The sequence below is a fragment of the Montipora capricornis genome, chromosome 2, assembly GCF_036669925.1.
Source record: "Montipora capricornis isolate CH-2021 chromosome 2, ASM3666992v2, whole genome shotgun sequence".
Classification (NCBI taxonomy): domain Eukaryota; kingdom Metazoa; phylum Cnidaria; class Anthozoa; order Scleractinia; family Acroporidae; genus Montipora; species Montipora capricornis.
In genome coordinates, this window is record NC_090884.1 from 66,227,070 (window position 1) to 66,239,569 (window position 12,500).

General features: G+C 39.9%; 1 protein-coding gene across 1 annotated transcript in view; it reads left to right on the forward strand.

Moving 5' to 3' along the window:
• LOC138031744 (TNF receptor-associated factor 2-like) overlaps positions 1–12,500 on the forward strand; it is a 55,647-nt gene that overhangs the window by 382 nt on the left and 42,765 nt on the right. Inside the window, exon 1 of the mRNA XM_068879367.1 lies at positions 1–329. This exon is cut by the window's left edge and continues 382 nt beyond it. Within this exon, the coding sequence (XP_068735468.1) occupies positions 213–329 (117 nt within the window). The 5' untranslated portion in view covers positions 1–212. The remainder of the gene's footprint in view (positions 330–12,500) is intronic.

Genomic DNA, 12,500 nt, shown 5'->3' on the forward strand with positions numbered 1-12,500 from the left:
AAGTGAAGAAGGAAGAAAGTACTCATGGATCGCTGGCTACTGAAGAAATCAACTGACTGCTCAGTTGCTTTCAAATATCGTGGTTCGAATAACGGGGAGCCGCCTAAAGAATGCAGTGTCCGCAAACATAGCGACCGAGGCGATTGGAGTCCTGCTACGAAATTATTGGACATTATTACATTTACTGCCTGCTTGGACTTGCATGTAGAAACATGTTTTGGATTTTGACGCTTGAAATGTATCATTCCACTTCAATGAATATGAAATCAGGGTCTAATCACGGTCGAAAACACAAAAAGAGGAGGAACATGAAACCAAAAGGAGGAGAGGTAAAATAAAATTTTAATTTGTGTAAACGGTTGTATTTTTCGTCACAACAATGAAGCTTGAATCGCTTTACTTCGATGAGGTTTAATCGACGGTTAATTTCCAAATTTTCGAAGCAAAGCCTTCAAAGATATGTTCCTCTTTCGTTTAAAAGAAAAGAACCTCTGCGAATCACTAAGAATATTCAATGTTCCTACATGCGGTAGTATTTTCAACCTTGCATCGCATGAAACCGTGTGTGGACCCTATTCAAATATAGATAACGCGAGTCAACATTGTTGATGAACGCTTCAATTGATTTGTCAATGTGAGCATGCGTCTTTACTAGTTTCATTTCAACTTGAAAAACCTTAGCACAGCCTCTCTAAAACTCACCAGAGGGTGAGCAAGAGAGGCTCTGCAGAAATCGTGTCAAGTCTTTTAAGTTACCGCAGCCCAAGTTTCTGGGCTAGTCACTCCAGGCAAACTGGTTTAGGCAGTGCATAACATCATATTTTTGACAAGGCGAATGTCAAAATGGCGTCTAGGAGTGCGATCGAGGCTTGGCCTGGGTTTGACACTGTCAAAGGAGGCAGTGGGGCCCAATGGTTAGGGGGTTTGCCTTGAGATCCGGGGATCCCGGGTTCAAGACACGTTCTAACCACTGGTTGAATTTGTTCCTGGTAGTCCCTGGTTCAACTTCTCAGCTGCACTTGTAAAAAGCCAACTGGGTTGCCTCGGGCCAGTTGGGGTTCTTGACAGTTGTCGTTGAATGTTCTGTTCTGTCGTGATTGTGCGCATGGGCCCTAAAAGCCTCTATGGGAAGTGGTCAATTAAGTATGTATGTATTTATGTATGTTTCTAAACAATGGCTTGCGCATACTCAGTAAATCCTTAACACGATTTCTGCAGTCCTTTCTTTCTCGTCGAGTTAAGAAAGGCTCTGCTGGCAGGGTCCCTTAAGTCAAGTACCGCAAAAAAAGTCATTCTTCAGATTCAAAATTACGGCTTCCTGTAACTTGAAATAAGTTTTTTATTTCAGATTCTTGAAATGTTTGATTTTAGTTTTAAGAAATTTCCCATCCCATTTATAAATTGTGCCTTCTAGATCTTTTATAACCGGCACTCTCACTAAAAACTGAATGGACCAGTGAGCGAGAGGCGAGCGAGCGAGTGAGTGAGAAGACTTTGTTTGTTAATGCAGGTTGTGTAAAACGCAAGAAAAGAGTCCTGATGTGGACATGCCTGTCTACCTATAAACAGCCAATAAATATAAAAACTAATGTTTTATAAATATAAAAACAAATATACAATAGATACAATTTAAGAAATTCTAGTTAAAAGCTTAAGTGTAAAAATGATAATCGTAGTTCAGAAATTTTAAAATGAAACATTGGTCAGTTTATGCAGACTTAATAAATTAATTCCTCATTCCTATTTCTTATCATGGAGGATACCGTGTTATCACTTATTATAAGCTAATTATGTCCTTATTGGTTCTAAGTTTATCTTTAAAACACTCTACACTAGAGCAATTTTTGATGGAATCAGGGAGTGAATTCGATGCAAAAAGTCAGCCTGCCAATTTCTGATTTTGGAAATGAACGCGCAATATTCGTGGTTTTCCTCAGACGGTAAGATGAGTGTTTCAATGTTACAAGTTAAGTTTTCGCCGGCGGGGTTTTCTGTAGCGTCTTCTCACGGCAGAGTGTCTTCATCTGTGCTCCATTGTAGATACATGCATATATTGTCAAACTCGATAAAAGAACTGATTGTAGTTACATGTAGGTTAGAGAACAAAAACCTACTAATTTCTGAGAATAGCTTCATATGCGTTCCGATGTTCACTAAAATGCATTCCATTGAACTCGAGGTTTCATTTGTTCATAGAAAAGAGTGCTTCAAATTATTCCATTTTTAAAGTTTCCAATCTCCATATAGACCTCCATATTTCCCTGACAGTTGGAAAGATATTGGTGGTAACCCAAACATACTCAGAAGGTGTACCGCTGCAGTGTTTACACGAACGGGTCAATGTGAAACAATTCCAAATGTAAAATTTATGAACCCTCCTCAACCCTAAAGACTTTTTTTCTGTAGCAAGGCTGCCATCAGTAAACTTTTATTTGAGAACAGGAAGTTTCAGCTGTTCCTAACTAAACATTTCCGGCTTCCTTTAAAGAAAAACACTTCCTGCTGGCGCTTTTTAGATGCGTGTGTGGAAGATCACATAGCAACTTTCGTCATATGACTTTGAATTTTACGTGATTGATCAGCTCGTCCGTTAACTTCTCCTTCCACTTTTGCTCTATTTTAATCAAAACTAATTAACGATGGACCAACGAAGACTCAAAAACAAAATATATCATGTAAAGGACACATGAAAATAGTGAACTTCAACACCATTGATTTGTAAAAGTTTTATTCTTTCTTTTTTATTGGCGGAGGAAGTTCTAAGAGAATTGCGTGGGAGACTGTGAGGAAAACCGGCCAAGGCCGAGTTAAAAAGCAAAAAGATCTTCTCATTCTGAATACTCGTCGAAACACATTGGTACACGCAGCGTCTTACCTTTAGTTTGAATAATTTTTGGATATCGAATCCTTCTGCCACACAATTTTCATCCATACTTGAGAGCACAAGTCTCCCAATCATGGTCATGGCAGACTAACTCTGGTCGGGTAAATGCAGATAAATCTGTTTTGTAGCTTATAAACTTTTGTCTGATTGGTCTACGTTTGACTACTACAACTACCACTACCACTACTACTACTCTGACGACGACGACGACGGCGACGACGACGACGACGACGACGACGACGACGACGACGACGACGACGACGACTACTACCACTACTACTAAATGTGAGTGTTGACTCAAAGTCACGTTGGTGAAAGACGAGTGCTCTCCCCCTTTCAGCAAACCATCTCAGGTTCAGCAATTAGATTAAGACGCCGCGAAATACTTAATAGCTCATGCATTCAATTGAAACGGTTCACTCAACTAAAATGGGTAATAAATTTACTAGTTCTTTTAACATAGCCCACAAGCTTGTTGATAGTTTCGATGACTGCCAGTTATCTTTATCAAAACTAGTTTTGGTACTCGAATGTCAGCCTTTTCTAGATTAAAGTTACTTTTAGCAAGAAACAATAAGAAGTGAATTTCATGGTTCGAGAAATTTCAAAATTCTAAATGACGTATTTTAATGCAGGTCCGGCTGTAAACAGATGTCCTCCGCGTAGGCTTCTTTCAGCATTTTTGAATGGAAGTTACCAATTTCACAGCTAGTACGGTCACGGGCTAACAGACTACCGTTACATCACTGAATATCTGCCGAACTGAAGTCACTTCAGTTAGTGTTAATGATTTCTGTCATTTATCGGGATATTGTCATTACGAGCCGAATTTGTCACCGACTTTAATTTTAACGCTTATTTTGAATACTTATTACGAGAGGCAATTTTTCAACAAATGCTGCGTTAACGGGGTGCTATTTGCATTATTGTTAGACGTTCTTACTTGTTTTACTTCTGAATCTGCAACACGACATTGGCCGTTAACAATCGGCCCATGCCTGAACTGGACCGTGACACCAGTGTTACATGGCTTCTAGATCTGAGGGCAGGGTGTATACGAGTTGGGGAGGTGGATACGTTGTCGGTCAAATCCGGTCTCAGGTTGAATCCGTTTATGCCTAGGTTAAATTGGTGATTCTCATTTAAGCAAGGTTTTATATGCACTCTACCTAGTTTAAAGACGCTATCAATCCACCCCCTCCCACCCCCCCCCCCAAAAAAAGGACTGAAAACACCTATACCTACCCTCAAGCTCTGTCTTACGCATCTCAACCGGCAAATGTACTTAATGTTCATACACCTATTCATTCATTACAACATAGTATGGGAACAAAGAACTGAACCATGCAAATACCGGTATTCGAACTCGGACCCTCCAGATCTATTATTCTGTGTCTTTACCTTTACACTACAACGATGAAGATGCTTAAACCAACACTGTTTTTTTCATTATTTACTTTTTGTATAATAAGTCAATTGATATCCATGTATAGTAACCAAAACTAATCCTAACGTGACCCTAACTTTTCTCTAGGCTTAATTTAGGCTCCAAAACGTTTTTTCATTTCATCTGAGTGCATATTCAACCTTGGTAAAAGAAGGAACAAAATTAAACCTAGGTTAAAACGGATTCAATCTGAGAACGGAACAGGTTAAGAGTGCATATCCAGCCTAGGTAAAATGAAGATCACTAATTTAACCCACCGGTAGGTAAAAACGGATTCAACTTAAGACCGAATTTGACCTAAAACCGGATACACTGTCAAGAAAGAACGAAGCCTTTCCGGACTGTGCTGAGCAACATTTCAGCAATGGTTCATATTTCTGTGAGCTGTTTTTAGCCTTTCGTCAGACTGTTAAATGAACATAAATTTATCAAACCTCTATAAGAACTAATTGAATCAATATTATGAAATTCGCCGATTATGTCGGCAAAAGTATTCACTGGAATTTCCTTTTTTCATTGGAGAAACGTTTGAAAAGTATTCGTATTTTTCTCATTTTAAGCCTTTTCCATGGTTTCAAACTATTTTTGTGGCTACGCTGTAATATTTTAGGTCCACACGCAATGATTCTTTTTATATAACTTTATTTTTCCGAGAACTAGCAAAACACGTGCTCGATTTCTCAAGGATCCAACTTGCAGTAAAATTACACAAGAAGTGGTTTCTAAGGATACAACACTCCCCGACTAAGTGTAACATCAATAAAACCGAATATAAAGACTGATAAACAGTTTAGTCCAGTCTGCAATGTCTTCAACAACTAGTCCCTAAGAGCAAAGTCACTCAAATATTGAGGACGGCGGCGATTTCGGACTGGGTAACGCCTCTCACTTGCATCCGGACCTTTGCGGACATCTGCAACCAAAGGCATAGCAGGTGTCTTGATTTCTTGACCGTTAGCGTCATTTTCGTCAGTGCGAATAACCGTCTCGGCTTCATCAGATTCCGGTAAGGAGGTCTCTGGACGTTCTGCAGGAGCTTCAGTCTACATTTGGGGGTCACTTGCTCTCTGGATCATATGACCTTGATGTCGTCTCCATTTCCGGCCATCGTCTAGTTCAACTTCAAATGAAATGGGCCCGTTTGACTGTTGCACTATACCAGGCATCCACTTTGGACCTTGATAGAACTTTCTAGCATACACCTCGTCTCCTTCCTTCACGATGCGCTTCTTCACATGCAAGTCATGCTTCTCTTTCTGAACACACTGGCGAACACGCACTTTTCTACCCATTTCAGGATATATTAAGTCCAATTTTGACCTCGGTTTCCTTCCCCACAAGAGTTCGGCAGGCGAAACTCCCGTTGATGTTTGAGGGGTGATACGGTATTTACTCAGAAATCTTGATACTCTGGTTTCCACACTTCCCTCCTTGATTTTCATCATGCCTTCTTTAAAGGTCCATTCGAGGCAGGATGGTATGGAGCTCTTCGGATATGCCGGATTCCATTCATCTTCAGGAAGTCTTCAAACTCGCTGCTGACAAAATTGCTGCCGTTGTCGGTGACAACCATTTCCGGGAGTTCGTAAGTTGCAAAGGCGATCCTCAACTTTTCTAACGTTGCGCTAGAGGTTGAGCTAGTCACGGGGAGTGCCTCAATCCACTTTGAATGTGTGTCAACCAGAATGAGAAACATTTTTCCGAGAAATGGACCAGCGTCGTCGAGATGTAAGCGGACCCAAGGGTTATGAACAGACTTAACTGATTAGAGTGTAATGCCAAGGGTTATGAGGCCACTACCAAGGGTGTAATCTTGCTCCTAGTGGTAAGTTCCTGTTCACTTGACACACATCATATTGACATCCTGGAGTCGGGCGCAGACGATGAGGATCATTTAAACAACTTAGAAGAAGTGTGTGTTATGCAGCCTCAAGTGACGTATCTAGCTTGACTCAGATCCAATTTCGTAAATTTCTCTCCACCTCCGAGGGACGCCAACAGATCCTCCACTTTAGGTATAGGATAATTATCCAACTTGGAAACTCGATTGATTGTAGTCTTATATTATAATCACCACATACTCGAGTCGATTCATCAGGTTTCATGATTTGCACAATGCGCGCTGTCCATTCTGAAAACTGAACAGGTTGAATTGTCCCTGCCTTCTGTAATCTCTCAAGTTCAGCTTCAATCTTCCTTTTCATCGCATAGGCATTGGCCTAGCCTTGCAGAATTTTGGCGGGGTATCTTTGTCAACTAGAATCTTAGCCTTTGGGCCTGTAAAAGCTCCTAAGCCATCTTTGAACACTTCTGAATACTGGCTGATCAACTTCTTAAGTTTGACTTCCACCACTTTGTCCTGATTTTTCTTTCTGTCGGCATGAATCTTAAACAATTTCTTCCAGTCCAGCTCACTTTGTTCAACCAATCTCTTCCAATTAAATTCGGCCCAGATCTCTCCACAATATGAGCTGACAAATCCTCTTTTTGCTGTTCATAATTCACCATAATGTTCACTGTTCCTAATACCTTAACTGATTCACCTGTATAGGTTCTCAATTTCACTGTAGCGGATTTGACTTCCAATTTCCCTTGTCCCATTTCTTTAAAGGTGTCTTCGCTAATAATTGTAGCCGCTGCTCCAGTATCAATTTCCACGCATGTTTTCACTCCATTTAATTCAATTTCAACTCGATATGGCTCTTGATCCTGCAAGGTCATGGTAAACATGCTGTATTCTTCCATGTCCTTCTCTTCGGTCTCGGCGGTTTCCATGTGATGCATGAGTGTTTCCTGGCTTCTTGCTGTTTTGTTTTTTCCTTTTCCCTTACCCACGGCATTTGCTGGCTTTGTGCCCTTTTTTGTGACCTGCACTTTTCAGCTTCGAGAAACTTGCCTCCTTGGCTGATTTTTTTCCGGTTCCTTGCTGATACGATTGACTGGAGGTTCTTTCGGTTTCTCAGTGAAATTCCCTTGTTGAATGTCGCTGGTGTTCTTACCAGCAGTTTCCATCACAGTGGCTAATTCCAGGCAACGCCTTCTTGAAATCTAAGCGACTTTCTGCCAGCAATCGACGTTGAATTCTTTCATCATTTACTCCACATACCAGTCGATCTCTTGGACATCATATCCTCCACCTGATCCCTAAAATCACAGTGCTCCGACAGGCATCGTAATTCTGCCACATACTGCTGGATCGATTCTCCTTGTTTATGAAAGCCAAAGTGAAACTTGAAACGGTAAACTGTAATCGAGGGTCTCGGGTTTAAGTGATTTTTCACAATGTTTACCAGCTCAGCAAAGGTTTTATCACTCGGTTTCCCTGGTGACACTAGATTCCTGATTAACTTGTAGGTCTTCGCTCCACAAGGGCTGGGCAAGACGGCTCGCTTCTTCCCATTGTCCTAGTAATTTCACTTGCCAAAAAATACTGGTCAAGTCTTTCCGTGTAATCGATCCAATTGTCATTTTCCTGGAATTCCTCTACTTTACCGATCAAAGCCATAATATCCTCGTCGCCAAATGTAATATTCTAAGTCCATACGCAATGATTCTTTTTATATAACTGAAAACACGTGATCGATTTCTCAAGGATCCAACTTGCAGTAAAATTACACAAGGAGTGATTACTAATGATACCACACACGCCCATAAGGCGTGTTCATAATCAGTGTTCTGAAGCTGTGTCTGAGTGATGGTAACAATAGAGTTCTAGAGTTTGTGCCTTGCATATTCTTCAAAAAGGTTTTGTTGCATAAAGAGCCCAGTTTTAGTTTAAAAAGGACAATTTAAAGATAGCTTTTTGTGTTGTGTAACTTTGAATGCAAGATGGGCACATAAATATTTATACCTGAAACAATGATATAAATTCTTTCATTCAAAACTGGAAAGGGAATCTTGCATTCTTTCCAAATTACCACGTTTAAAGATAAAAAGCGTCTTTTTTTGGCATTTGCTTTTCAAGTAAATTGTTCATATTTATTTTAAAATTACATGTAATGCATAATTGGAATATCCCCTGAAATGCTGAAATAAATTAAGTTTCAAAACAACTGCAATTTTACATAAAATGAGATATATTGTGGAAAATATCGACAAGAAAGTTCTCGGGAAGGAATATGTCACTCCCCTGCAAAGTTGGCAGTATGCACATTCCACATGCCTGGTTTGAGGAAAACTTGCTTAGCTAAACACTTTCTAGCGGTGGAAGAAGAGCTGAAAAACGACTGTGCAAGTCACTGATCCGCAACAAGAAACGCAGGCTCAAGGGCGCCCTTATTCAAAAAAAAAAGGAAACCATTTGTTCCCTGGTAAATGGCAGCCATTGATTTTTGTGTTGGCTTTTCGTCACAAGTTTCTCCTACGTTTTTGCAAGTTGTTGGCTTGCTGGGAGGACCAGAAATTCCCAGAAAACCTGCTTTGGCGATGTTCGGCCGGTGGAATTGGTGAGAGCTTCGAACTTATGGGTGGAGACTAGTTCGCCGAGTGGTTGCGATACAGGACAATGCCTGTTTGTCTGTGTTGCTGAAGACATTCAATAAACTTATGACATTCCAGATACTCTGTATAATATTCTGAACAGCAAAGGAAGACAACCTGTGAATTTTAGACCGGCTGGTGAGTGGTGAAACGCTTACAAAAGAGATTTTTGCGAGCAAGTTGAATGTTCCAATGGAGTATGCAAAGATGCATGAAGGCAAATTGAGCTCCAAGGTTCCCCAAATTTTCATACAAATTTATAATTACATGTATCATAACTTAAAATGCATCTTTTGCTCTTTACAAAGCATCTTCTGTTAAACCTATAGAAGAGTGCCCCAACAAAAACTGAGAAATCAGCGAACAAATATGACAACTTAATGACATTAAACAACTCAGGTCAGGTCAGGTCAGGTCAGGTTGCAGGTCAGGGCAATAGGAAGAATATTTTTCTGCCAATGAAATTGACTATTTTCACCATCCCATAATGAGGGGGGGAGGGTGGTATTTACATAAAAACAATACAAGTTATTTACTCTTGGGACTGTATCATGCTTCAGTGAACTGAACATCCATTGTTTTAATGCACATACTCCTCGCCACTCCCCAAATGACCTGTATTATAGACCTTATTCATAAATGGCGGTCAATTTATTATTCTTTTGTCCAAGTGCAAATTAGCCTACCAAGCCTCGATACCATACATTGAATTGAAAAGAATTCTTGCTCTAAAATGAGGCTTGGTAGGCTAATTTGCACTCGGACAAAATAATTATAAATGTGACCACCATTTATGAATAAGGTCTATGGGAAGGGTGAAAAAAGCTAAGGATAAAGGCTAAAACTAAAGGCTAAGGCTAAGAAAAAAGAAAGGATAATGAGAAATATAAATTAAACTAGTAGTAATCAAAGATTAGGAGTGCGTTCTCCGCCTGTGATAATAGTTGTCTGTTGCTGAAATCATTACTGTGAACGGCGGAGGTGTTACAGACATATAACATACTGACAAAGTCCACTATTGTTCTGTGGATTTTGATTTCCTTGCTTTATTTAATGCGATTCGATATGACCTTTGATGACACGTTGCGTGACGGCTCCAGTTTCGGTAAACTAGCAAATTCATGTTATTAAACGTCACATTTTCACTTTTACTGGTAATGTTTCAGCATGAAGGCTGATTTCTAAAAAGAATACTTGTGTTACATCTAGTACTCCGGGTATTCTGAGCTGGAAGCACAAATATCAGCTAACATCTGTAACCTTTGCTCTCGCGTTTCCGGCCCGTTTATCCGTGGTTTATGTTAACAAACTCCCGGAAAAACTCCGTGCGACTGGCAATAATTATTATTTCCGCTGATGAATAAAATAAGTCAGCATTTACATTGCTCTTCCTTAGTTCTGGCTTACTCTTATAGGTCTTGGCTTCAGAGTACTCTTCCATCGATTCAATTTCGACCTTCGCTGAGTACAGACTAAACAATTTGTGGCCACTGGAACTATATATTAAAGTCTACAAATGTAATCAACATATAGCCAATGAAATATGGCTGTTCCCACGCGTACGGTTAACATACCAAAGCCAAGGCGATTCGTTGCAGCTGGAGTATCTCGCAAAAACCGACTCGAAATCCTAACTCGAAAATCCAACTCGAAATCCTAACTCGGGAGTTAATTTGTCTCATAATAAAGCTGAACTACTGTAATAAGACGCACGTATTTAATTTCTTAAACAATTTGCGTGACGCTACGGACACAGACTCGCCGGCGCGTGCTTTATAAAATAAAAACTATTCCTTCCAGAAAAATCATATAAATATTATCGGCGCATCTTACAAACTTCGAATGAAGATCTTGTTTTTTTTAACGGAGAGCACTTTACCGTTTGAATCAGCGAATTAAGCACGGTAGAACCGAAGATATGTTTTTTTTTTTCGTGTATGCCGTGACATTGCACAATGCTCTCTCGCCGGCAAGGGCCTTAGAAAAGCAAACTTTTCCCTCGCCATTTCACATCGCTGTAATCAAAATTCAAGGTGTAAAAATAAGAAATATTTTAGCTTGTATTTTAAAAATAATTTGTGTTAGCAATATTCATCATATTATAGGCTTGTTAGGTCCCTGGGTGTTTTTCGAAAATCGCTAAAGTACATCTACCATGAAAACTCAAAACACGTCGTCTTTCTCTGGTTAAACAGAAAAATCCAGCGTATCGAGGCGTATTAATTAATCCTTTATACCACAAAGGTAATAAGCCGTTGGAGCAAGAAAATTCGGTCTTATTCTCAGATCAAGTGGGCGGTTGAAAAAGGCAAACAAAAAATCAGGTATGATCCTAAAATAGATTGGCGACGCGCTCATTCACAGGCGGTGAGCGGTGAAAGGAAATGAAATGGAACGTCATCGCGGAATGTCATTACTTTTACTTGTAATTTATAAATGCAACCGACGAAGGGTTTAAATAAAGCTTGAACCTTCCAACACGTCCGACAAACAGCGAAGCACGAGGCAGAATGATAAAGCTTGAACCTTCCAACACATCCAACAAACAACGAAGTACGAGGCAAAATGTTTTGCGCAACGAAATTGTGACGTCATTCAAAATGGCGCCGAAAAGTTGAACCATGGAACGAAAAAACACGGGTCAGCTTTCGCTTGTGTGCACAGGGCACCTACACGATAACAGGCAACCCAGAAGATTAGGAAGCGTTCTGTCGAACGCAATAAATAAAATGAATTATGGCAGTACCCATAAGTCCTGTCATCACGTGATTTATCTTGCTCTGCTGGAACGGATTTAATCGCGTAGAGCCACATTCTGAAGCTTAAAGTAAACAATGCCACGCATTCTTAGAAATCCTTTCTCATATATGCCATTAGTTGCGAATTATGCGGCCGAGGTACTTTGAGGTATTACTTATTATTGCTAATGTGTGATAGCTGCGAAATTGGCAGTCATGGAAAAACAGTACAAATTGACAAAAGCAAATTCGTAAAATGCAATTACTAAATTGTGGTCACCGAGTTGAGGGACAGTGGGTATTCGGAGGCATTGACGAAGCCTCTCAAAAATGCTTTATACTCACTATTGGATACCACAGTGAGACCACTGTCCTTCCAATAATTATTATTAAAGAATGGATTGCTCTAGGAAATCTTATTATTTCAGACTGCTGGAAATCATATGTTAAATAGAAAAGCATGGATACACTCACGAAACCGTTAATCATTCAAAAGAATTTGTAAATTATACAGTGTAAGAATGGTAAACAAACGAACAAAATCAAAGGACAGTGGATCCAAAGACAGGGTGGCCCGAATTTGGTCGGCGCAAATTCATGTATTCAGGACATACTGCGGAATTTATAAGGTGTTCTTTACATAATGATGAGGATTTGTTGGTAGTTTTTCTGCGAGACATTAAGATGTTGTGAAAGCTGTGCTTACTGACATATAATAGTGCCTGTAATCAGGCAAATGTAAGAAAAAAATTGCAGGACGAAGGAAAACGTTTGGCCCTTTGGAGTTTCCTGAATTGAAAACAATTGGCTTACTCAAGGAGAATGCACTTGCAGTTATAACTCAAAAGTACCTTGGCCGCATAATTCGAAGCTAACGGAATACCAGAAAGGATCTCTAATAATGCCCGGCATTGTTTACTTTAAGCTTCAGAATGTGGCTCTACGTGATTAA